Below are 23192 nucleotides of genomic sequence, written 5' to 3'. Positions count from 1 at the left end.
AATATGAAAAATTCTAATTGAAAATATTCGTTAAATTTATTTTCAATATAAGTTGAAGTAATATTATTATTATTAACAATAATTTGTATTTGTGGAAAATAATATGATTGTTTCAAACTTTTATACACTTTTATTTTTTGAATTATTTGATCAACTATCTTTTGAAATGTGACAGAGAAGCTCAACAATTAGCATCATTCTTTCTGCTTTTAAGTGAATTCATTTTGGATGTTAGTCCCTGTTGAAAAAACTAAATTTTTTAGAATAAATCAACCACTTTTCCGAAATTTAGGACATTTTCTTGAAATTCAATTAGGACAAAGTTTTTAGGACAATGTGCGACCATAGCTTTTAGGACATTATCTTTAGGATATTTTCTTTAGGACATTCTCTGTTAGGACATTGTCTTTAACCTCAATTTAGGACATTTTCTTTAGGACATTATGATGGTACCCGTGAGATGCATGTATTATTATTTATCTTTTAAAATAAATATTAATTCTAATATTGCGATTTTTTTGCGAAACAAGAAAGAGATGCAACATTTCCGTCAATTTTGACATTGACCCTCTGTCAGGGATTGTTTGCATTTAATTAAATATTAAGTCTCTCTGACCTTGAGGACCTCGAGGTCGTTGAGGAAGCGCTTGGAGACGGAGATGAGCGCTTCTTTCGGCCACTCGTGGAACCACACGATCGACGAACAACCGGTGAGCGCAGGAAACTTGCGCGACCGCACCCGCAGCGTCGAACCCACCGGCGAGAAGCACAAAACCACCTTTCAAAATAAAAGGAAAAAGTAAATTAGTCACAAAAGTAATTAAAAACGGCCTTCACATCAAATGTGTTGCTTTGAATTATTAATAATCTCAAAAATTATTATTTACAGCCGCACCATATTATATATTATAGCTTTGTGCCAACGATCCTATTTTGCAATTCAAACATGCGAAGAAGTAAAATATTTAAAAATAAAGTTGAATAATTTAAGGTAGAAGTTCGCTGATAAAAAGCTTTAAAAATTTTAGAAGTAATTTTGAATTTGGGAAATCAGAGAAGTAAAGTTAATTTTGTTGGCATCCTGAAAATTTTACTGTAACTTCTATGACCTCTTAAAAGGGGTTAAGATGAAAGGGCATGAGAATCATTTCAAAGACAAAAGGGAAACCATTAATCCCAAATAAAATAAACCCCTCTCTGGACTCTCCGCGGGGGCTCGATGAATAAAAATTGGTCAATTCTCTGGTCCTTTCAGGTGACTTCTAATAGGAAAGTACCTGACCAGCAGCTTTAGAAAAATAATACTCTCAAACTATTCTTCACAACTATTGGCTGAGCTTATTGTAAAAACTCAGATTTAAAAGTTTGGTTTAAAATTAATTTTTGCAATTTGCGGGGCAGAAAATTAGAAGAAAAAGCAAAATTTTGTACCTTGAGCTGTCGGCGGACGCGTTCAATGAAGAATCGCCAGCAGTTGTCGCGCGTGTCCGAGAGGCCGAGGCCCTTGACCTCGTTGCGCAGCGAGGTCACAATGTTGTCGACCTCGTCGTCGGTGAACAACTCAGGCACCTCGCCCGACGCCAGCAGGTCATTGATCAGCACCAGGAAACGCTCGTCCGCCACCTATTTCACGTCATTGAGATTTTCCTTTTTTGTTAATTCTGTTGTCTTAATAAGCAAAAGCTGTTAATCGCAAAGAAAGAAAAAATTTAAATCAGTGCGCGACGTTCAGAGTGCTGGGACTTTTACAAATCTCCTTTGCTCCATTATCAGTGATACAATAAAATCATCAGAATATCCTGTGTTTAAAAACTGCACTTATCCACCCCATTTACAAACACTCTGCACATGACAAAATTTGTAAATCATAGACCAATTTCGATTCAGACCGTTTGACAAAATTTTTGAAAAGTATCTTGAATTTCGTTTACTGAGTTTTTTGAAACAATTTAAGCTCATTAATAAACGACAGTATGCCTATCAAAAAGGAAAGAGTTTCAATGAATTTTTTATTGACTTCTCTGACTACGTTAATTACAATTTGAATAAAAAAAAGCGTGTCGTGGCGATATTCATTGATATGAAAAAACATTTGATGTTCTAAACTATGAAAAATTATTAGCAAAACGAAACAAACAGGACCAGTTTTGAATTTAATTAAATGCTAAAAGAATAAATGATGAAAATAGCAACAGATTCAACGTCGATTCTGGAGTCCCACAAAGCTCCATACTTGGCCCGATTTTATTCCATTTGATTATAAACAATACCATTGCTTAAAAACTGCATTGTGTTAATTTTTGCAGACGATATAGTGATCTTGTTTGCACAATAAATTTTTGAAATTGTAAATTAACAATTCAATCCGAATTTGATAAAACTGTTGAATAGTGCCATGATAACGGATTTTATGTAAACAGTAAAAAAAAAGTTTGAAATTGATTTCGAGATCTTGAAAATTGGTTTTCCAGATGCTTATTTTAGCCCTCTTCAAGTTCCCAACCACTAATGCGATTTCCAATCCTGAAGGGAGTGTTGAAACGTGTTTAAAATTTACCACTTTTAATAAAAATCCCCAGATTGAGAATTTTTTTAAGTGAGATTAAATATAGTAAAATTGATTTCGAGATCATGACTGTTTGTTTTCTGGATGCTTAATTTAGCCCTCTTCAAGTTCCCAACCACTAATGCGATTTCCAATCCTGAAGGGATTGTTGAAACGTGTTTAAAATTTACCACTTTTAATAAAAATCCCCAGATTGAGAATTTGTTTTAAGTGAGATTAAATATAGTAAAATTGATTTCGAGATCATGACTGTTGGTTTTCTGGATGCTTAATTTAGCCCTCTTCAAGTTCCCAACCACTAATGCGATTTCCAATCCTGAAGGGAGTGTTGAAACGTGTTTAAAATTTACCACTTTTAATAAAAATCCCCAGATTGTGAATTTGTTTTAAGTGAGATTAAATATAGTAAAATTGATTTCGAGATCATGACTGTTGGTTTTCTGGATGCTTAATTTAGCCCTCTTCAAGTTCCCAACCACCATTTCAATTTCCAATCCTGAAAGGAGTGTTGAAACGTGTTTAAAATTTACCACTTTTAATAAAAATCCCCAGATTGAGAATTTTTTTTAAGTGAGATTAAATATAGTAAAATTGATTTCGAGATCATGACTGTTGGTTTTCTAGATGCTTAATTTAGCCCTCTTCAAGTTCCCAACCACCATTTCAATTTCCAATCCTGAAGGGAGTGTTGAAACGTGTTTAAAATTTACCACTTTTAATAAAAATCCCCAGATTGAGAATTTTTTTTAGTGAGATTAAATATCGTAAAATTAATTTCGAGATCTTGACTGTTGGTTTTATAGATGCTTAATTTAACCCTCTACAAGTTACGAACCATCTTAACGATTACCTATCCTGAAGGGAGTGCTGAACCGCGTTTAGAATTTACCACTTTTAATAAAAAAAAAGTACCTTGATTGAGAAAAAATTTTTTTATGTGTGATTTAATATAGTTAAATTGATTTCTAGATCTTAACTTTTGGTTTTCTAGGTTCTTAATTGAACCCTCTACAAGTACGCAACCACCATTAGTATTTCCAATGCTGAAGGGAGTGTTCAAACACGCTTACAATTCACCACTTTCAATAAAATATCCCCTGATTGAGCTCATTTAAAATTTAAGTGACATTTAATATAGTTTTGTTATAATTTTTATGTAAATTGTAAGAACAAGATTTTAAACGAAATAGCTTTTGTAGAGATCAAATAAAAGTAATATTGAATCAGATATTAATATTTGGGCGTTCTAAAATGCATAAATAAAGTTATTTGAATTTGAACTGCAATCAATGACGGTGAAATAGAGGAAATTGAGAGAGAAAAATGAATGATATGAAATGTGTACTTTTTTCATTAAAATAGAAATTCATCAAGCAGTTGTCATGAAAAGTTGTGTTAAATTTGACAGAATAAAGACGAGACTTTTTTACTTTTGCTTGATAGATGGACAAAAAAGGTACTTGCCTGCGCGTCAGTCATGATGAACGCGGTGCCGACGTTTTTAAGCCCGGCCTTTAAGTACAGCGACGCCAAGTCCACCTGCATAAAATTAACGTGACTTTTCAAAACAAAAAATTGTTGCAATCGACAACCTTGAGGTCAGCGATGGCGTAGCCCTGGCGCAGTTGCACCTGGAAAACCTCGAGGCCGGAAATGAAGGCGGCGAGGCGCGCCAACGACTGCTTCCCGCTGCCCCCAACGCCCACCAGCAAAGCGTTTCCCCGCGGCGACTCCAAAATACGGTTTATCCTAAAATCGATCATTTTATTTTCGATATTTCAAATTCAGCAATTACAAAAGTTTACATCGACGACACCACCCACGGTTCAAAATTAGTTTGATGCTAAAGTCAAATTTCAATCACGAAAAGAACCTTATAAAAATTGGCTCGGTGTTTCATTGGAACGAATTGACTTAAAAGACAACAAACATCTCACAAAAAAGCAGGAAATCAGGTAATCTCTCTATTGTGATCTTTTTACATGCACTGCTTGAACAAAGGATTTGTTTTCTTGCCGAGATCGTTGTAGATTTTTACAGGATGAAATTTAATGTAGCTTGGAAGGTTTCATAATTTACAGACTTCCTCTGATCACAAAGTTGTAAATCACAACTTCTTTGTAAAAAAAATGATCTTATAATAATACATTAGCCATAACTACAAAAAAAGTAAACCAAGCTGGAAATGAAATGAATTATTGCGTGTACCTGCAAACGTGCATCATGGCGTCTTCAAAGAGGACGAGTTGCATGGCGGAGACGAGTTCGTTGTAGTTGGCCAGGGCCTCGGAGAGCAGCTTGGCCAGGTGGTCCCAGTGCGGCACCGGCAGGTAGCGCGACTCGCCCAGCCCCCCTGCGAAATGGCAGTAGATGTTGGGCCGCGCCGTCAACGCGCCCTCCTCCATGTCCTGCCGAGCAATCAAAATTTTCTTTAACTCTTAATCGCTCCAGATCCTGAAGTCAACATATATTTGATTTGAGAATTCAAATATTTGAGCTTTTGTGGGACCCAGAAGCGATTGCAACGATTTTGTCAGGAGAAAGCACAGAGTTGGAGAAAGAGAGCGAAGATATGCAACATCTTGACAAACCTGTCATGCCAGTTGCATACATTTCTTGATAATGTCATTATATTTTTCAGAACAAAAATCAATTGACTTAATTTTAATTGTATTAAAAAGTTGACTGTAACTCCTGTTGGCCAAACCTAATATTTAATTTATGAATTTTTAATCTCCAGAAGACAGGATCTAAATCATCTCAAGGGCACACAATGGTGTCCTTGTCTATCATCTAAAAGTTTAATTTTCTTGAGAGGAAATACAGCAAAAAAAGGTTGGGATATTATTGTCAACTGCATAATTCTTCCTAATATTTCCAGGTGTGATTGGAGGAATGAAATGTTATAATTTGTACTGAATGCCAATTAAGAATAATGAAAAATCTTGAGACCTCAAAGCACTTTTTGCAGATGTCGGTGAGCAGTTTGGAGAAGGTGTCGCAGTCGCGGTCGTCGGCCATCTTGTCCCCGTAGACCCTGTGCGTCTCGTGCACCCACAGCCGCGCCAGGTCCTCGCCCGACTGCACGCTGTCCCCCGTGCTAAACAGCAGACCCTGCAGACCAACACAATATTTGAAATCAACAATTGGAAAATGTAAATTATTTAAAATAGAATGTGATTCAGCAAATAAACGTCCTGTGAAGGACATAAGGGTTTTCTTTTAGAAAGCAAATTTAAGAGTATGCATGGAAATGAGTTTGACCTGGAAGACGTTTGAGATGTCCCTGAGGTTGAAGGTGTAGTGGAACTTGTTGGCGGTGGGGAGGAAGAGCTGCGAGGCCCTGGCGTGGAGGTTGAGGGCGGCGGCCACCACCTGGGGCACCACCCTGAGCACGGGCGGGGGCAGTTGTTGCTGCACGGCCACGTGTTGCTGGAGGATGGCCGCGTACACGGCGGCCAGGGCGTCGTCCGACGGCATGCTGACGGCCAGCACCGAGAAGTGGCGCTGCAGTCGCGGGTTGATGGTGAAGCTGCCCGCGGTCGGGTTCATGCACGCCACGTACTGCACGTTGTGGATTTCTCTCACGCTCAGCCGCGTCCGGTCGTACCAGTGGCCGTAGTCCAGGTGCTGCCGCACCAGCGTGTGCGGCTGCACAGTCCCGTATGCGTCCACCTGCCCGCCAAACAGATTACATTTTCACTTTTACAAAGTTCAAGGTTAGCGTTGAGGAAAACCTTGATGAAATTCACATTTTCCGAATTTTCAGCATTGGTAGTGCATTTCCAATGACATTTTTAATTTAGAAGAAAATGGAAAAAATTTAAATGTTCAGAGATCACTTTTCCACACGTATATTTTCAAACATTTTTAAGTTTCTCAATAAATGTTCTTTGACTGGTAAAAAATTCAGCTCTCATGGAATTTGTTCCGGGCCAAAGTTAAGTAGACTGGCTTATCACTACTTATTAATTATTTTTCTCAATATGTGCAGTGATTATGAAAGCTATAAAAGATATTAAAATCATAGGCCAAGTCCAGTTTTTTAATTTGCAAAAGGTCTGCAGCAAAAGTGTCCTGACAAGGAGTGCAGCGACTGCTTTCCAGCATAGCGCCTGCAAAAATTTGGTTAGGCAATTTCTCGACACATCTGACAAACAAAAAGCCTACTTTACACGCGCTAGTTTTGTGCCCTTTTTTAGTTAATAAATTTTCGATTTTTATACCTCTAACGACGTTAATTTACTAATTTTTCCTTTTTCAGTTGCATAATTTTAAGATGGTAGCAACAAATTCGTATGAAATAAAAAAAAAAACACAATTCTACGCTTGTATGGAGCATACACTAAAGTTTCTCAACATTATTTTCTGAATGGATTAAAAGTATATCGGCTCAGCTCCTGCAACGTTGATAAAAATATTAAAGGTTGCAAAAGAAAACGTGTTTCAGTCTACCGGAGGAGGGGGGAGGGGAGGAGAATTTGGAAAAGGGTATGTACCTCTGGCATGTTGAAGTCGTCGATGAAGTAGACGAGCTTCTTGCTGCCGGGCGGTCCGTAGTTCCTTCCCGCCTTTTTCTCCAGCGGTTTTTCAAGGATCTTTTGCAACATTTCTGCGTCCCATAAAAAAATTAGTGAATTAATTGGAGCAAGTAAAAAGCAAAAGGTGCAGGGAAAGGTGAGGGGAAGATGAATCGATGGTGGGAGGGGGTGAAGCAAAGACTTAAGAATTGGGGGGGGAAGCAACTGAAGGTTCGAGGTGGATACCTGAGGTGGTGTAATAGTTGAAGGGGACGTTGGCGACGAGGTAGTGGTCGGGGAGGGCGGCGAGGCGGTCGTTGACGAGGACGGACTTGCCGACGCCGGCGGCGCCGACGAGGGCGACGGGGTGGCGGCGCGCGAGCAGCAGGTCGAGGAAGTAGGCGAGGCGCGTGGTTTCGGGCGTGGCCACCAGGGTGGAGAGGAGGGGCAGCTCAGGGTCGAGCTCGAACTTGGGCACGCGGTCCGTCCAGGGGGCGAAGGTGCGCGTGTCGGGGTGCACGAAGACGCAGAAGACGGTGGCGGCGTCGGCCGGCAGCCGCGTCGTCTTGAACTCGCACTGCCACCACTTGCTGAACTCGACGGCCTGCTCGTGGGCCAGCGCGCCCCCGAACGCCCACACGCACGCGAACACGAAGTACGTGTCGAGCCACTCGGCCGGACACTCGCTCGGCGTCGAGGTCGGGGTCAGCAGGCACTCGAGCAGCCGGCACAGCGTCGCCACCTGCGAGCCCGTCGTCACCGCCGTCACCGGCTTGAAGCGGCCGCTGTTGCTCATTTCCACGCAGTTGGGCAAATACTTGTCAAACAAAATCTGCAGCTGCGTCTTTTCCGACGCGCCCCGACCCTCCAGCCAGCTCGACACGAACCTGCAACCCGCGTCGCAATTTTGTGCAAACAACATTTTTCATTACAATAATTATCGAAAATTTCGTCATTTCTGATCAATTTCAACCACTAAATAAGGGGAGAGTGCATTGAAATGGTGCTAAAAATAAAATGTTGGCGAACATTAAATCGAACTTTCTTAACATCGTTGGTTTTTCTTAACATCGTTGGTTGAAGTGAAACTAATGTAATATACGTATTCCTTTCATAGTTTGTATAAAATGCAAAAATAATAAGAAAATGTTTTCAAAAATGTTGTGTTTTAATTACAAAAACAAACTTAAAATAATTATTATTGGAAAGATATATACCGAAAGGTATATACTTTTTTCAAATAAATAATTTGATAAAATTGCCTTTTGAATTTTTTTACTATGAAATTTCCCTTTGACCTTTGAGTTTCCCAATCGCAAAAAGTAATTTTGTTCCGATTTACTCAAATATCATTTATGTTTCACGATTTGTGACTTTCTATTTTATCTCATTAATTCATGATGCTCCTTTCTATACTAAAAAGCTTCTAATGGAAATTTTAAGACTGAAAAAGACTTCGAATATTTTTGGTTGAGTTTAAAGTTGAACCCAAAGAAAAGAAAAAAAAATTAAATTGGTGGTGCCTTCTGCACCACTAATAATGGGCACAGACCGACAAGACTTTGTCTTGGCCTGACCCTAAAAGAAAAAAAATCTTGCAGAATAAACAGGAGAGGTAAAAAGAAAACAGGACTCACGAGCTCCATCCAAGGTCCTGCGGGTTGAGGTAGAGGATTCCGGCGCGCGACACTGTGGCGGGGGTCGCGTTTCGCAGATTCGAAATCTCGAACAACAACCGCATGGTCGGCGTTACGGCGATCCGCTCATTACTCGCCAAAGTCAAAATCTGCAAAAAATGTTTGAAACTCGATTTACTTAAAAAGCGAGCTTTTCACAAAAACAGAATTTCATTTTTCATGTCCTTTTTTGCTTAAAGATTCACGATTTATTTAATTATCGACTGTTGTTGATCTACCCTTTTATCAGAAACTCCATCAGCGGAAAAGAAATGTTTTAAATACTATTTTTAATCAATACAAAAATGGAATTTCAAGTTGTAAAATATTTCAAATAGGCTGACCTTGTTGTCGTCCATGACGGTGTTGAGGCTCTCAATCCACATGGGGTCAATGTCGCCGTCCATGACGATCCACTTGGGATTTTCTCCCGGCATGTTCGCCTGGTCGCGCATGATAGACGAAAACAAACCTGGTGTGCCAAAAAGAAAGAACAAAATTCATGCTCTGAACACGTTGTTGTCAATTTCACGTTCAAATCTAAAAATTAGATGTTTTGGGAATTTTCATGAAAAAAAAAACACGCGAAAACATTGACGGTTGGTAAAACTTCCACGTCCTGCTATCATCTCCAATTAAACAAACACCGATTGGTCTTGCTAATTGAGTGTATGGAAATACAGAAGTTGGGCTGAATTCAAATAAAGTTGCTTTGCTCATTTTCGATTCCACAACCAAATCATTTCTGTTCGTTACAAAAGTTTTCAACTTGAAAATTATCAAATTATGAAACATTTCTGGAAAACAAAATATTTTTCCCCGAGTTTAAATCCGAGCAATTAAATGCAAGGATTGCCAAAACTACTAACCATCCTTCCACTCCCTGGTGGTGGGGTTGATGACCCCGAAGAGTTCGTCGTTGGTGACGGCCTTGGGGTTCAGGTCGCTCACCACCGGGCGCCGCTTCATGTTGGCGTGCGTCTTCGACAGGGTCTTCCAAACCTTGCAACAACGAAAACAGCAAAACTTGAATCACCAAATTATAATTTTTACGTCTTCATTCGCGCCAATTGGTGTAAATAATAAAGGCACCAATTTAAATTTTTAATGCAAATTAATTGAAATTAATATTCTGTGGAACGAAGTTATATTTAAAAAGCGTCAAATAATGAAACCTGCGTTTTTCCAGATCCGGCGGCGCCGACGATGAAGACCGAGTGGCGCACCTGCAGCAGCTCCTCTAGTTGCACCACCTGGACACACGAGAAAGCAACGTGAGCGACCTGAGAGCCAAAGGACCACGACCTTGAGGATGAAGTTGTCCTCGGGCTGGAGGTGGAGGTCGGCGGCCGCCTGCTTGACCCCGCGCTCAAAGTCAAGGTCGCGCTTTCGGGGCACGTCGAGGGCCGGGAAAAGGTCCCCGATGAGGCCCATGAACACGGGCGTGTCGTCCGCCACGATCTTCGGGATGTTGAAGTCCCGCAGCGCGCGCATCAGCACCTGCTCCTCGGGACGCTCGCGGTCACCCCGCTGCAGCCAAATCACAATCAAAAATTTTGAAAAAGAAAATTTCTTCCTCTTAAAATTCCTGAAATTTGATCCCACAAAATAAAACTAAAACAAAAATTTTAGTCGGTGCTTTCTGCATCACTAATAAAGGGCACTAACAGACACGTGGTTGGAAAGAGCTCAAAACATTTTGATACCCAGAATTTTGCCGTAACTTCATTAGGATCGAAGTTAATTATCATATTATTTTCTAATTTTCCAATACTCCACTTCCATCAACACACAGGCTATTTGTAAAGAAAGCAAAGGTAGCGTTGATTAGGGTAATTGGTGCTGCCCTTGATCAATTGAACGGAGTTAAAAGATCAAAATACATTTTAGCGTGTGTGGAAAAAAGCTCTACAAATTGTGCCTCTTTTTCTTAGTTCTTGGTTAAATTGCTACAAAGTTCAGAAAAAAATAATCTTCTAGTTATGCTGATTTTCACCCCTATGAATCCATTGGGTCCATTAGGCAAAAAAGCCAGTGAGTACAATTATTTCCAATTAAAACTGCAGCTTCGTATGTTTTTTTCTTGCCAAATATGTAAATTGAAAAAAGGGGACTGCAGATAAATGAGATCTACCTTGAGAGAGCCCGCGACGACGAGGACAGACTTAATGGCCCTGAGGCCCCAGTCGTAGTGGTCCTGCTTGGACAGCAGTTCGCGGCACAGCGAGTACAGGGTGATGAACTTGCGAGCCAACACGCGCGCCTCCTGGAAACCCTCGGCCACCAGCATGATCTCGCAGATCAGCTCAAAGTCCGGCACCACCATCGCGCACGGCCTGTGGCAAAAGTCAAAGGTCCAGAAAGTCCTCAAGGTTAAAAAATTGAAAGTTGGTTTTAAACAACTTTACAACATTTCCAAAAAGATTTAAATTTTTAAACAAATTTTGAATAATTTTTTTGTTTCAGGGTAAATTGTACCTGAAAAGGGCCTTAAGGTTCTCGGGCAGCTCGGTGCGACCTGCGTAGCCAGGGTTCATGGTGACAAAGATGCCGACGGAGGGCACCAGCGAGATTTCGCCGCCCTGGAAGTTGAAGGTCGGCCGCTGCTCCCTGATCGCGTCCTTGAAAGGAAAAGCAGCCAATCAAAAAAGGGGTGGGGGAGGGCGAGGAGGGGAGAACGGACCAGCAGACTCTTGACCTGCACCGCCACCACCGACAGCACCTCCACCGAGATGCGGTTGAACTCGTCGAAACACCCCCACGCCCCCGTCTGCGCCAACCCCTTGTAAATGTTGCCGCACGACTGCAACATTTGATTGGTTTTGTCAAAAAAGGCAATTCTGGATTTCAAAAGGGAGCAACCGGTGGTCCACCTAATATCACAACAATGAAACTTAATTAGAATTTTGTACTCTCTGAATCGGAACGCTCGGCAACAATCAAAATTTTCTCCGATTGTTGTGATGCGTGAATCTCGGTAAGAAATAAAGCTCTTTTACAAATAATATTTTGCTGTTCAAAAGGGTGAAAATTTCTCTTCTCAGTCTTTGCAGCTAAAAGCTTTTTATTCATTCGCATTGTCAAATCAAAATTAATTAATTTGAATAGCTTCACTTTATTCTTCATCAAATTATATTGATCTAAAAATACGCTGATTATATCAGAATAAATATGGTTGCATATTGTGAAGTGTTTTTAATATTGATCTTGATTCAACGGACAAAACTTATATAGTTATGGTAAAATGCTATTTACCTCTTTCAAGCAAATAAAAATATCAATAGATAAATGGGGTGCTTTTCGGAAGGAAAGAATCTCGGGATTGGAGTGGACATTCATATCGCGGCGAACACCACTGGATACTGGGAGGTGCGGAGAAATCTGCACCGACTCGCTGTCGGCCGGTTTCCACCTTTCCGGCCGAGCATGTCTTCGGCATGCGGCGAATGCCTGGCGTTTCAATCAAAGTCCCCGGTGGCGAGGCAACACACAATTGACAATCTTGCAAATGGGTGCATCGCGGTTGGGGGGCAACTCGCGATTCGCGGTGACACGCCATAAGTTCAAGAAGCTAATTATCAAAAAAAAAAAAAAAAATTGAAACTGTTAAAAAACATTGCAATATTTCCAATGAAATTTGATTCTCAACGACTTGTCTCATACCAGGTAGTTAAAAATGTCAAAATTTGATTTTTTTTGTTGAGAATATATAGTGTTTAAATGTATGCAGCAATGCGTGCAGGCGTGTACAGCAAGTTGCCTAGGTGCGAATGCGAACCAACCTGATAGTCCATCTGCTCGGAGCAGTTGAAGACGTAGACCATGATGCCGAGGGCGCGTCCGAGGTCCTTGGTGGTCTCGGTCTTACCGGTGCCCGCGGGCCCGGCGGGGGCGCCGCCCATCACCAGGTGCAGCGACTGCGTCAGGGTGATGTAGCAGCGGTCGGTGAGCGGCGTGATCACCAGCCGCGGCGTGTTGCCCAAGTACTCGTACGCGTACCCAAACTGCGCGTCGCAAATGTTGATGAAACACTCCTTCGACCCGCCGTCCCACCTGACGCAAAAGAAAACAATACATGAATTGATCATTTTGTTAATTAATTATTATTTTTTACACTTCAATCCTTCAAGTAACAAATAAGTTTCTTTTTCTTTACAACCATATATGTATTTGTTCAATTTTGCGTCAAATTGTTGCGGATTAATATTAAATTTAAACTCATGGCATGAATAAAATTAATATTTAAATAGAGCTTTGCATATAAAGTCGCAATTGATATAAAAAGACCATCCATACTGCAATTAGGAACATAAATTTATCTAAATGCAAGCATTACTATGGTTGAAGTAAAAGGATTACGTACATAAATTAAATTATTTGTAAATTGATTAAGTCTACCTGTGTCTGAGCTGGGACTGCCAGGGGAAGGCGGAGGCGGATTCGACCCTGAGCTGAACCAATTTAGAGACGACGTCCCGCGCGTGCACGTCAATGGTGCACAGCGTCATGATTTTCTGGCGCTGCTGTTTGCTCAGCTCGCCTAGCAGCAGCGAGATCAGCGTGTTCAGCTGCGACACCTATCACATGTTAATAGTTTTATTTTCTTGTTTATTCTTCAGCAAAAATGATGCTGGAAATTTATTTTTAAAGGAGATGTGGAAAATCGATTTATCTCGGTTTTTATTGTATAATGCTATAATGTATAATAACCAAAGTTGTTAGAATTGAGACGACCTAAAACTTTGCTTTTGTGCCAAGGTCGCAGGTCGAAGTGCAAGGTTACTTTTGCCAATACGACGTTTAAATTTAATTGCTGCTTTAATCTAGTACTGAAATATTTATCCAATCGGTTGGCTCATGCCAAACGTGGGTCAAAATAAAATAAAAGCTTGCAATGCCTTTTTTATTAGGGTAATTAAAAGTTGAATACCTGTTTGCGCTGGTAGTCCTTGAGCGCGTTTTCGTAGCCCTCCTCGAGCCGCGCGAAGGCGGCGGCGACCTCGGCCGTCCACCAAACCTGCGAGCCGCACAGCGAGACCTGCGCGGGGAAGTCGAAAAGCCACTGCTCGCGCGGCTTCTCCTCGTACGCGAGCACGGCCCGCTCCAAGTACTCACGCATCGTCCCGCGCATGTGTTTCTCCAGCCGGCTCAACCACACCTCCACCTTAAATTCATTTCAACCCTTTCAAATTCACGATCCACTTTTGATCGAAAGCGGTATTTAATTTTAACTTTCGAGATGAATTGAACGACTCGAGTACGTTCAAAATCATCCCCTGCAGAAACTTCGAAGCGGATGTGAAGGGGTGAATGTCGAGTGGGGTGTGAAATAATAAAACATATCAATGTGAAAATTTCCTCGGGATGAGACATTTACAAAAAGATATGACAACCAAAAAACTTAATTCTACCCCAAAAAAGATAAAAAGTTGTGTTCAGGGGGCTGAAATTCTTCATTAATGGTGATAAGGTAAAAGCAGCTTACAAAAAGGAGGATTGTAGGAGATGGAACAAATTTACCATTTAAATAACATGGATGGATTGAAAAAATGCAATTTCGAAAATTGAGGGCAATAGAAGGAATGAACAAAGCAACCCTTTGCTGTTTCGATTCAAGTAAAAGGGGTTGATTTTTAACACCACTGTTAATTCAGTGGATTTTAAAAATTTGGACTTCTTTAATTGACAACTCACGGGTCCTCGGCAGTGGAAGTCTTGGTGGAAGTTGACGAGTTCGCCGTCCTTGGCAATCATGGCGGTGGCGACGTCCTTGACGTCGGTCAGGTTGTGCACCTCCCTGAAGGTGAGGTAGGCCATCGAGTCGAAAAGCTTGGTCAGGTGCCTGGTGACGCGCAGGGGGTGGTTTCCGTTGGACAGGATGTCGAGCAGGTCGAGCGACGAGACGAAGTAGAAGCGCGGGAAGGCGAGTCGCTTCGTCTCCAGGTACTCGGCCAGCGCCTTCTCGCACAACGTCAGTTCGCCCTGCAGCCCCTCCAGCTGCTCGTACAACCCTGGCTGGTTCGTCGCCTCGATCACCAGCGCCGGCATTTCGCTCAGCATCCGCTAGCAATTTGAAACTTTTATCACCCCCGAGAAAAAAGGTTCCAGTTTAACATAAAAAAAATATTTCCCCTCAGTCAGTTTTGTTTTAATAGACACACTCTTGGCATCATGGGTCCTCCAATTTTGATGAAATTAATGTTGCATATTTCTTTCCCCAAGTGTAAGATCAAATAGCACCAAAGTAATTTGTAAAGTATTCAAAATTGCCAATTTTTTTTCAGAGGCTCAGTTGGACTTTTTTCAAAAATCTCAGATGGAGTGAAAAAATCTCAATGGAAATCTTGTACCTTGTACGATTTGTACGGCATTAGACGGACTATACAAACAAAGTAAATTTTCGAAATTCTAAATTGGCCAAAATGTGCCAGATTCGCAAAGGAGAATAACATATTAAAATAGGGGACGTGTTTAATTTTTGTTTTGCAGATATTCAAAGCGAAAGGGTAAAAGAAAACATCCTTACTTCGGTTCTTTTTATGGGATGATTATAACCTTTCAACTACAATAATAACATTTCTCGTCCTGATAGATTTAGGACAAAAAGTGTAAGAGTGTGAAGTAAAAAAAAAAAAAACACTCTCAAGATTTCGCTGGGCAACATTAGCTTGGAATAGATTGATAGTTTTCCCAGACGCCTGGTCAAGAGCAGATTTAGGGCTTTGCTTACCCTGAAGGTTGTGTCGATGGCGTAGAACCTGTCCGAGTCCTGGGGCAGCTGTTGGCGGATGTCGTCGGAGGTGGTGAAGATCGAGTTGAGGTGAAGCCACGTGCGCTGCACGTCGAACCACACGCTGATGACCTGGTCGGCGTTGGACAGGCGCTGCTGCCACGCGGACACCTCGCGCAGGAAGAACGCGATGTACTTGGACGACATCAGGTTCTGCAGCTGCACCTGCGAAACGGGTCAGAGCGAGGCTCAATTCGAACGGGGAGGTCACCGACCTGGTTCTCCTCGAGGGTCTCGATCAGCTCCTCGGAGGCCCTGAGGGCGTTGCAGCCGCTCAGAGGGTCGCGTTCGAAGCGCATGTGGCGCCACGTTTCGTCGAGGTCGCGCAACACGCCCTCCATTCCGCGTTCCTTGATCGCCTGTTCCACGATTCCGCGCACCTCGTCCTCGAACTGGTGCAGCTGCAGCCCCAGCAACTCATTCAGCGTCGTCCGCTCGTCCATCATGAAGTGCACCTAAAGTCGCACTTCAATTCAATCCCTTTCTAAAGTTGCTCCGCAATCCACCGCACACAACTTTACAAAGAATTAATTTAGAAATTCAAGTGATTCCATATTATCGAAAAAGTAAATTGAGCCCACGCTCAGAAGCCTTTGAACAATCTTTTAATGCCTAATCGATCTATTTACAGTGCGGTTTTCACTGGAGTGAGGGTGAATGTTTCTTGTCCAAAAAATTCTGTAGTCGGATATGACCAAAAATATATTGAGAGCGATAGAAAAGCCTATAGCCTGGCTAAATTCAACCTGACATTCAAATTGCACGGCGGGTTGAATCATCACTAGACCAGGTTGGGCTTGTGGACCAAAACCCCAGGCACTTCTTTCATTGAGCCTGCGTAATCTTCCAAGAATTTAATAAATCTCCGAAAGTTCATTTTGTGTGCGGCGAACTTTGTAACGCTCTGACTTTTAACACTATAATAATATAAATCAAGGTAAGGTGAAAACCGAGTTTAGTTCAAAATATGTTTACCTTTTTGGCGCATGCAAGGCGAGTGCTTTCTTGTGTGAAACGAAAGGAATAGAAGAGCTTTTTACACATGACTATCTATGGACAGCGGTTTTGCACAAGTGGCTTTGTGCAAGTTAAGCTGGTGATCTATATCAGAGTATATTTATATGTTTATTAATATTGTGATTGGTTGTTCATCAACGTATAAATTAATCATTTTTGTGAAATATTTAGCAAAGAAAAAATAAATTGATCAGTACAAATCAAGGCGAGTCACTTTTCTAGTCAGAATTGAAATTGAATGCATTCCAAAATGGTTTTCATGGTTTTTTGCGACGGAATCAATTCTCACCGAGAAGTCCAGCACCGGCACGTGTCCCGCCTCCTGCCGACCCAGACACACAGTCATGCGACATACACATTAATTAGGAGGGCTCAAAAATGAGAAAACAGAGACAGGTCAAATCCAAAATGCAGAGAGCGGCATAGAGAACGGATTCGAGGGTAGGTGAGACAAAGACAAACACTGAGAGTGGGGTGGGGACAGCAAGGGACTGACCTTGGTGGCGGCCATCAGCTGGTGCCAGTGGCGTTCGCGGATCGCCGGGTTCTGCAGCTCGGCAACGGCGCGCAGACTCGTGATCATGTTGCGCACAGTCGCCTCCACCTCCAGGTACGCGTCGCACTGCCGCACCTCCTTGTCCATCACTGTTTTTCCATTCGAGAAAAGTTTCAATATTTGCAAATTATTTGTCTAGATTTAACCGGTTTCAACGGTAATTATTGAAAAAAACTTGCAATTTATCAAACTATGTATTGGTTATCCAGGTCAAGTTATGAACAATCATTGACCCCAGTGACCTTGAACCTTAGAAAAGGTATGCCAACATATAAGGTCAGATTAACAAGACGCACTATTAGAATTTATTTCAAAAGCTTCAAAAATTGTGGCTTACCATTTTGAAAGGTCAGAGGTCACTGACCACTGACCTTCAGTGACTTGACCTGGATGACCAGTACATAGTTCGAATGACAAAGCCAAGAGGTTAACTTTTTGATGTAACTCTAACACAAACTTAGTTATCACTGTTTGAAAATGTATTCCTATCACGGAAAATCGAAATTTTTGTTTTCCTATTAGAAAATCATCTAAAAAAAGTATGGATAATGGCATTTTGAAATTTTAGTATGCAATTTTACACACTTTAGGCTACATTTTTTTCCAATACCTCCGAAATTCCAGAGGATCGAGCGCTTCTTTTGATCAAAAGGCAAGGGGCCTCTTTACCACAACCTTTAACCTTATCTTTTGGTTAGAGTTTTTCAAAAAGTACCCTCCAAACTATAAAAAAAAATGCCCATTTAGAAAAATACCATACTTTTGATTTCTTTGGCAAACTTCTTGCAATCAATGTCCATGTTCTCTACGTCAATTTTCTTCCACGGCGTCGTTTTCCAGTGTTTTATGCTTGAACGCACTACCCCGATGAAGTCCCATAGGTGCTGTGATGAGATTAATAGTTAATCATTAAAAATAAAACTGTGTATTCGACGAATATGAACCATTCATACAATTGAGGTTTTTTTCAATAATGAAGACAACTCCATATTTCCCATTCATATTTGCATCCCCCCTCCCATCAGATTAAAGAAGATAGTGAATAATGTCTCTATGCTTGTAATTTGAATTACTTAAATTTAAGCAAGTAGACTTTGCATTAAGAAGGCGAAACGACGCAAGCCTGTGTTGAAATTATACAATCAACTATAACATAGAGAGCATTAAACATGTTTTGGAAGAATAAATATTTCATCAAAAACTGCAATTCTAAAAGTATTGCTGAAGTTTGCATTAGAATAAGATGTTTTTGAAATTTTAAAAATTAATAAAATCATGTAATGTATAGACATAATTTAAACAAAGCTAGCGGTTACTCTAAAATTAAAAAAATTAATTTTCAGAAATTGAGTTTTTTTTTTAAATTTAGTTGTTACCTTGACTAGCTTCATTTCGCGACGGCAGCTGGCAATGGGCTTGAGTTCGTTGAGGGGCACCTCAAACAGAGAGGCCGTGTCCTTTATCTGGAAAAGCTCCGCTTCAAGCTCGGACAGCAGCGCGTCCTCGCCGTCCAACAACTCGTAAGGGTTTTGACATTCATACCTTCACCAAACAAAATGTTAAAAAAAAAAAAAAAACGATTAAGCTGCTCTGGTAAAACACTAGAGTATAATTAATTAACCTGTGCACGTTTTTTGTTTTTTTTTTCTGTGCGAAATTGGTTTTGAAAATAATTACTCATAAATTAGATACTTTACAAGTTCTAGTAGTGAATTGAACAAATAAATAAATAATATAAGTGAACAACACAAAAAGTGAATTCCGTTCTTCTGCTGTGTAGCACTTTTTCACACCTATTATAATGATAAAAATTTGTCACCTGAAGAAGTGCGACCTTTTGAAGGTGTCGTAGTGCTTGGCCTGGCGAGCCTCAAAGTCGTGCATGCGTCGTCGGATGAGGCCCTGCTGGATGCTGCGCAGGGGGGCCACCTGTTGACGCACCACCTCGGCCGAGTGCTTCAGCGAGCGCCACTGCTGCGGCAGCTCCTTTTAAAACAAGTTAAATTCAACTCCAATTCTTTCCAAAAATACAAAGTCAACGCACTTCCAGGAGGACGTGGATCTCCTCGGGCATTTCGTGCTCGTACTGCGCCAGCAGCTGCAGCGTCTCCCTCAGCGGCGCGAACTGCCCGTCCGTCTCCTCCAACCGGGACTTTATCTGCAATTTGCATTGCAAAAACCAAAAACATTCATTACAACCAACATAACATGAGATAATTTTGTCCCATTCAAAGCCGCTAACCAAGTCCAATGAATTAAAATTAATAATTTAAAATTTTAGTTTTTCCAAATGTTAGTGTACCTGTCTGAGGTAGCTCATAACACTGACGAGGGAGAGGTAGTCGTCGTCTTTGACGGCCGCCTGCAGGCCCGCCTCGGCCTCGACGACAAAGGCGGCCAGCGAGGAGAGGGTGTTGCGCACGTGGTGTTCGAGGTGGTGCATCAGCAGGGCGCCCCACTGCCCGCTCTCGTTCACCACGCTCTGCTTGAACGGCCGCAGGTCCACGCGCAGCCACCCTTGCGCCTCCGTCTCTTCCGCCATTCCCCCCACCTCCTCCTGCACACTTGCAAAAGCGTCGATCTAGAAACACGCAAATTATATTTCTTCACGAATGCGCTAACCCGCCAAAAAGGCAAGTTTATTTTATGTTTAAAACCCGAGGAACTAAAACTGTTACTTTTTCATAAAGCATGATAACACACTTAATCCTGGTTTTTAAATTTTAAGGACGAATACCTGCTCCTTGAACTGGGCGATGGTGGGGGGTTGCGGCGGTTGCTGGTCGTCGAGCTGCTCCTCATCGGCCGCCATACGCAAGCCGGAGGCCAAAAAGTCGAGCAGGAAGGCCGATTTGTCCTCAAGCCACAGGTACGAGTAGTTCTCGAACCCTGAGGTGTAGTTGACCGCCTGAAAGTTTCAAACGTCAGCGAAACTTTTGGTAAAACATAGAGTGGGGTCACCTGTGTAACGGCGGCCGCGACCCTGGAGCAGATTTCTGCGTTCATTTCTTTGATGTCGCAATTCTCGTCCACGTCCACCTGCAGATCAGAGGTCGCATCATGGTCAGTTTTCATCGAAAAGTACTCACGGCGTAGTGAGGGTGCTGCCGCCTAGCGCTGACCCTGGGCACCAGTTTGGCGATGAACGCGATCTCCTCGAGCAGGGTGTCGATGAGGGCAGGAAACTCAGACTCGAGCTCCGGCCGGAAAACCATCTGCTGCCCCACCAGCTCCAACTTGACCTCAAACAGAGGCGTTTGACCTTTGCGAGGACTCATTTCCTCCAGCAGGTAGTTCAGACTGAAACCGCAACCCCATTTGACAATTTTTGAAAATCTATCTCATGACATCATCAATTATATGCATAAGGCATACATATCGTTTTAAAAGATAATACCAGAAACCAACAAAATGCAACGTTTCTTAAGATATATGTATGTCTTGGAAAAAAATTGACGGCAAATCAGATGTCATATTTGTTGAAAATTTAGCTTTACCTGCAGCCAACGGCCTGCTGCAAACATTTGCTGACTATCTCGTCGATGAAGTCTTCGTAGTCGCCCCACAGCGCAAGCCACTCGTCGTCGCTTTCACCTTCTTCACTTCTATGGAACAAACTTTTGTTCTCGGCCATCAGCCGATTTATCTCTTTGCCAGCGTCAACCACTTCCTTAAACCTGCGCCATTATTGCAATTTAATTCAGCCCGTCAATGTGCAAAAATAAAATAAAAGTTTAATTTTCCAAAAAGGTTGAAAAAATATCGAAAATTTTAAAGCGGTTGCTGGTTTTAAATGAAATAAAATTAAACAATTTGTTAAAACACGAATGCAGATGAAATGCAATAATTAAATGGTGATAAAACAAAAAAAAATCAGAGTTGACAAAAGTGCGAGAGACTTGCCTTTTGTGGGAGGCGAGGAGAGCGTGGTCGCAGGGCTGGGGCAGCGGGAGGGGGTTTTTACTCCTGCCCCTGGAGTGGAGGGGTTCCCTGGCCCAGGCCGACGCTGCCGTCCTGATGCTGCAAACGTTCTTCTGAGTCCTGCGCAAGCGTGCCTCGAGGTCTTGCGCCGCGTCGCGCAGCCGCACCACAAACTCCCACACGCCTGCGAACAACACACAAAGGTTGAGTGGAGAGAGGGGGTGAAGGAAGGCGGGGAGGGCACTCGCACCTGCGCTGTCCCAGTTGAGCTCGAGCTGGGCACGGTCGACGTCCGCGTCAAGACGCCGCACCTCGCGCTCCAGCAGCCGCAACTCGACTGGCTGACTCAACTTGCGCACCCGGTTGTACCTGCCAACCAATCAAAAATGAGTGATCTCGGCGAACAGAGGCACAAGCTACTCCAGCTAGTTGCAATTTTACTCCCAATCGGCCGTTTACAAATGCTCTCAATACCCATTGTTGCAATACACATAATAAATTGACTATTGTTGGAACAAATTGCCCCATCTGGGTCATTCCTTATTTAATTTTGAATATAATTTTTTTCTGGGAATGTAGAATGCACACTTAGTGTGCTGAAAAGAATTAAAAAAAAAAATAACTTCATTATTTTGGAGAGGGGGCGACTGACCAGTTTGTGGCCAGGTTGAGGTTGGCCGAGAATTGGCGCAGCGTCTCGTTGCGCGCGTAAACGCCCATCGCTGTCGCCGGAACTTTTTCGCCGACGCCCAGTTTGATGAGGTAGTGAACCTCCCGCAACACGCTCACCAGCTGCACAATCGCCAAAGTTAGAGAAAAGTGCGGTTTAGATATGAACATGAATGTAGAACAGTTTTTGTATGAAGGCCAAATTCAGTTTAGATGAAATGCGTATTATTTGAGACCTGCGGGTGGAAGTTGAGGGCGAGTTCCTTGTTGGGTCTGCGGAGGAGCAGCGGCTGCAGCAGGTTGTCGTGGGACAGCGCCGTCGCCTCGGCCGCCCACTCGCCCAAAAGCCGCTCCTCCCACTCGGCCAGTTGCTCCAGAAACGCGCCGTGTCTCGCCCTTAGCGCCCTCGCCTTCTCGCACTTGCTCAGACTGCAAATTTTATACAAAAAATTCAATCCCTAATTAATCCTGTTTAATGCTTAATGATTTGCGTTCAAAGCACGTTGACCAGTTTTTACAAACGACACAGTATCAAGAAGAAAAATGAAAGCACATCTATTTGAGTAGCTAAAGGATTGGTCTGCTCACCGGACCTGAAAAAATGCCAAACCTGCAGAGTGACCCTGATTGAAAAAGAGATTCCAATAACAGGAAATTTCGGGCAGAATCAAGTTTATTATTTTTATGCTTTCCAAATACAATTAGGGCGATCGAAAAGCCTAACCTGGCCCAGGCTAACTTGACTTAGCCGCAGGCGAACTTAGCCCACCAGCAAAATTGAATGGCGGTTTCAATAAGTCCAGGCCAGGTTAATTTAGCCTGGGCCAAGTTAGCCTTTTGGATCGCCCTAATATTTTTGAACATGCAGGTATTAAATTATCTAATCTGTTGATATGAGTAGCATTAAAAATTATTATAAAAGTATATAGTCAGATTCCATTGTCTTCATTAAATCAAATTAATTTTGTTATAAAATTACAAAAAAATATACATAAAAACACAATTCGTAATATTTATGATATGTGGACAAATAAACAACAGTAAAATTAATTATTTGCTTATTAAATTTTCTACAAATTTCCAGGAAATTTCATTTCATGTTTCTATTTTTGAGACCCCCTTGCAATTTATAATCAAAGATGAAGGATCCAAAGAAATACTGGTTATCGTCAAATTTTGTTATATGTATATAAAAAAAAATAGCAAATAAAAACACATTTTTTTGTTTTAATCAAATTTTACCTACGAATAAACGGAAAAGATAGTCAATTACCTATTTCATTCTTTCCTAAATGATGGTCAAACGTTGCTAACCATTTTGGGTACCCTGACGAACCTTCGAAGAGTACAAATTTCACTTTTTTTACCATGTTACAAAACTCTAAAGTTATGAGAGAGACAATCGCTTTCTGCTGGTTGAATTAGTCAAGTTACCAATTTTCAGCATTGTTCTTCATCACCCTGGTGAGCTCGGGGT

General features: G+C 41.9%; 1 protein-coding gene across 9 annotated transcripts in view; it reads right to left on the bottom strand.

Moving 5' to 3' along the window:
* The window catches only part of LOC132196126 (dynein beta chain, ciliary-like), a 55894-nt gene that overhangs the window by 20069 nt on the left and 12633 nt on the right, over positions 1-23192 (bottom strand). For 8 of the 9 annotated variants that reach the window (XM_059618556.1, XM_059618555.1, XM_059618558.1 and 5 more), the window contains 37 exons: positions 21952-22144; positions 21699-21838; positions 21297-21415; positions 21029-21230; positions 20623-20802; positions 20215-20425; positions 20087-20164; positions 19863-20033; positions 19428-19706; positions 19170-19283; positions 18945-19111; positions 18502-18667; positions 17886-18009; positions 17066-17214; positions 15768-16007; positions 15493-15717; positions 14457-14825; positions 13693-13926; positions 13161-13339; positions 12545-12815; positions 11446-11565; positions 11241-11383; positions 10897-11098; positions 10068-10292; positions 9938-10015; positions 9632-9764; positions 9107-9234; positions 8724-8872; positions 7333-7973; positions 7066-7178; positions 5831-6241; positions 5519-5680; positions 4775-4974; positions 4159-4315; positions 4031-4105; positions 1432-1623; positions 617-778 (listed from right to left, as the gene is read on the bottom strand). In XM_059618556.1, the coding sequence (XP_059474539.1) occupies positions 617-778; positions 1432-1623; positions 4031-4105; positions 4159-4315; positions 4775-4974; positions 5519-5680; positions 5831-6241; positions 7066-7178; positions 7333-7973; positions 8724-8872; positions 9107-9234; positions 9632-9764; positions 9938-10015; positions 10068-10292; positions 10897-11098; positions 11241-11383; positions 11446-11565; positions 12545-12815; positions 13161-13339; positions 13693-13926; positions 14457-14825; positions 15493-15717; positions 15768-16007; positions 17066-17214; positions 17886-18009; positions 18502-18667; positions 18945-19111; positions 19170-19283; positions 19428-19706; positions 19863-20033; positions 20087-20164; positions 20215-20425; positions 20623-20802; positions 21029-21230; positions 21297-21415; positions 21699-21838; positions 21952-22144 (7102 nt within the window). The remainder of the gene's footprint in view (positions 1-616; positions 779-1431; positions 1624-4030; positions 4106-4158; positions 4316-4774; positions 4975-5518; positions 5681-5830; positions 6242-7065; positions 7179-7332; positions 7974-8723; positions 8873-9106; positions 9235-9631; positions 9765-9937; positions 10016-10067; positions 10293-10896; positions 11099-11240; positions 11384-11445; positions 11566-12544; positions 12816-13160; positions 13340-13692; positions 13927-14456; positions 14826-15492; positions 15718-15767; positions 16008-17065; positions 17215-17885; positions 18010-18501; positions 18668-18944; positions 19112-19169; positions 19284-19427; positions 19707-19862; positions 20034-20086; positions 20165-20214; positions 20426-20622; positions 20803-21028; positions 21231-21296; positions 21416-21698; positions 21839-21951; positions 22145-23192) is intronic. The other variant, XM_059618561.1, reaches the window with a different exon arrangement.

The sequence above is a fragment of the Neocloeon triangulifer genome, unplaced genomic scaffold (assembly GCF_031216515.1).
Source record: "Neocloeon triangulifer isolate White Clay Creek 2 clone unplaced genomic scaffold, ASM3121651v1 ptg000011l, whole genome shotgun sequence".
NCBI lineage: Eukaryota > Metazoa > Arthropoda > Insecta > Ephemeroptera > Baetidae > Neocloeon > Neocloeon triangulifer.
This window is presented reverse-complemented; position numbering and strand designations above follow the sequence as displayed.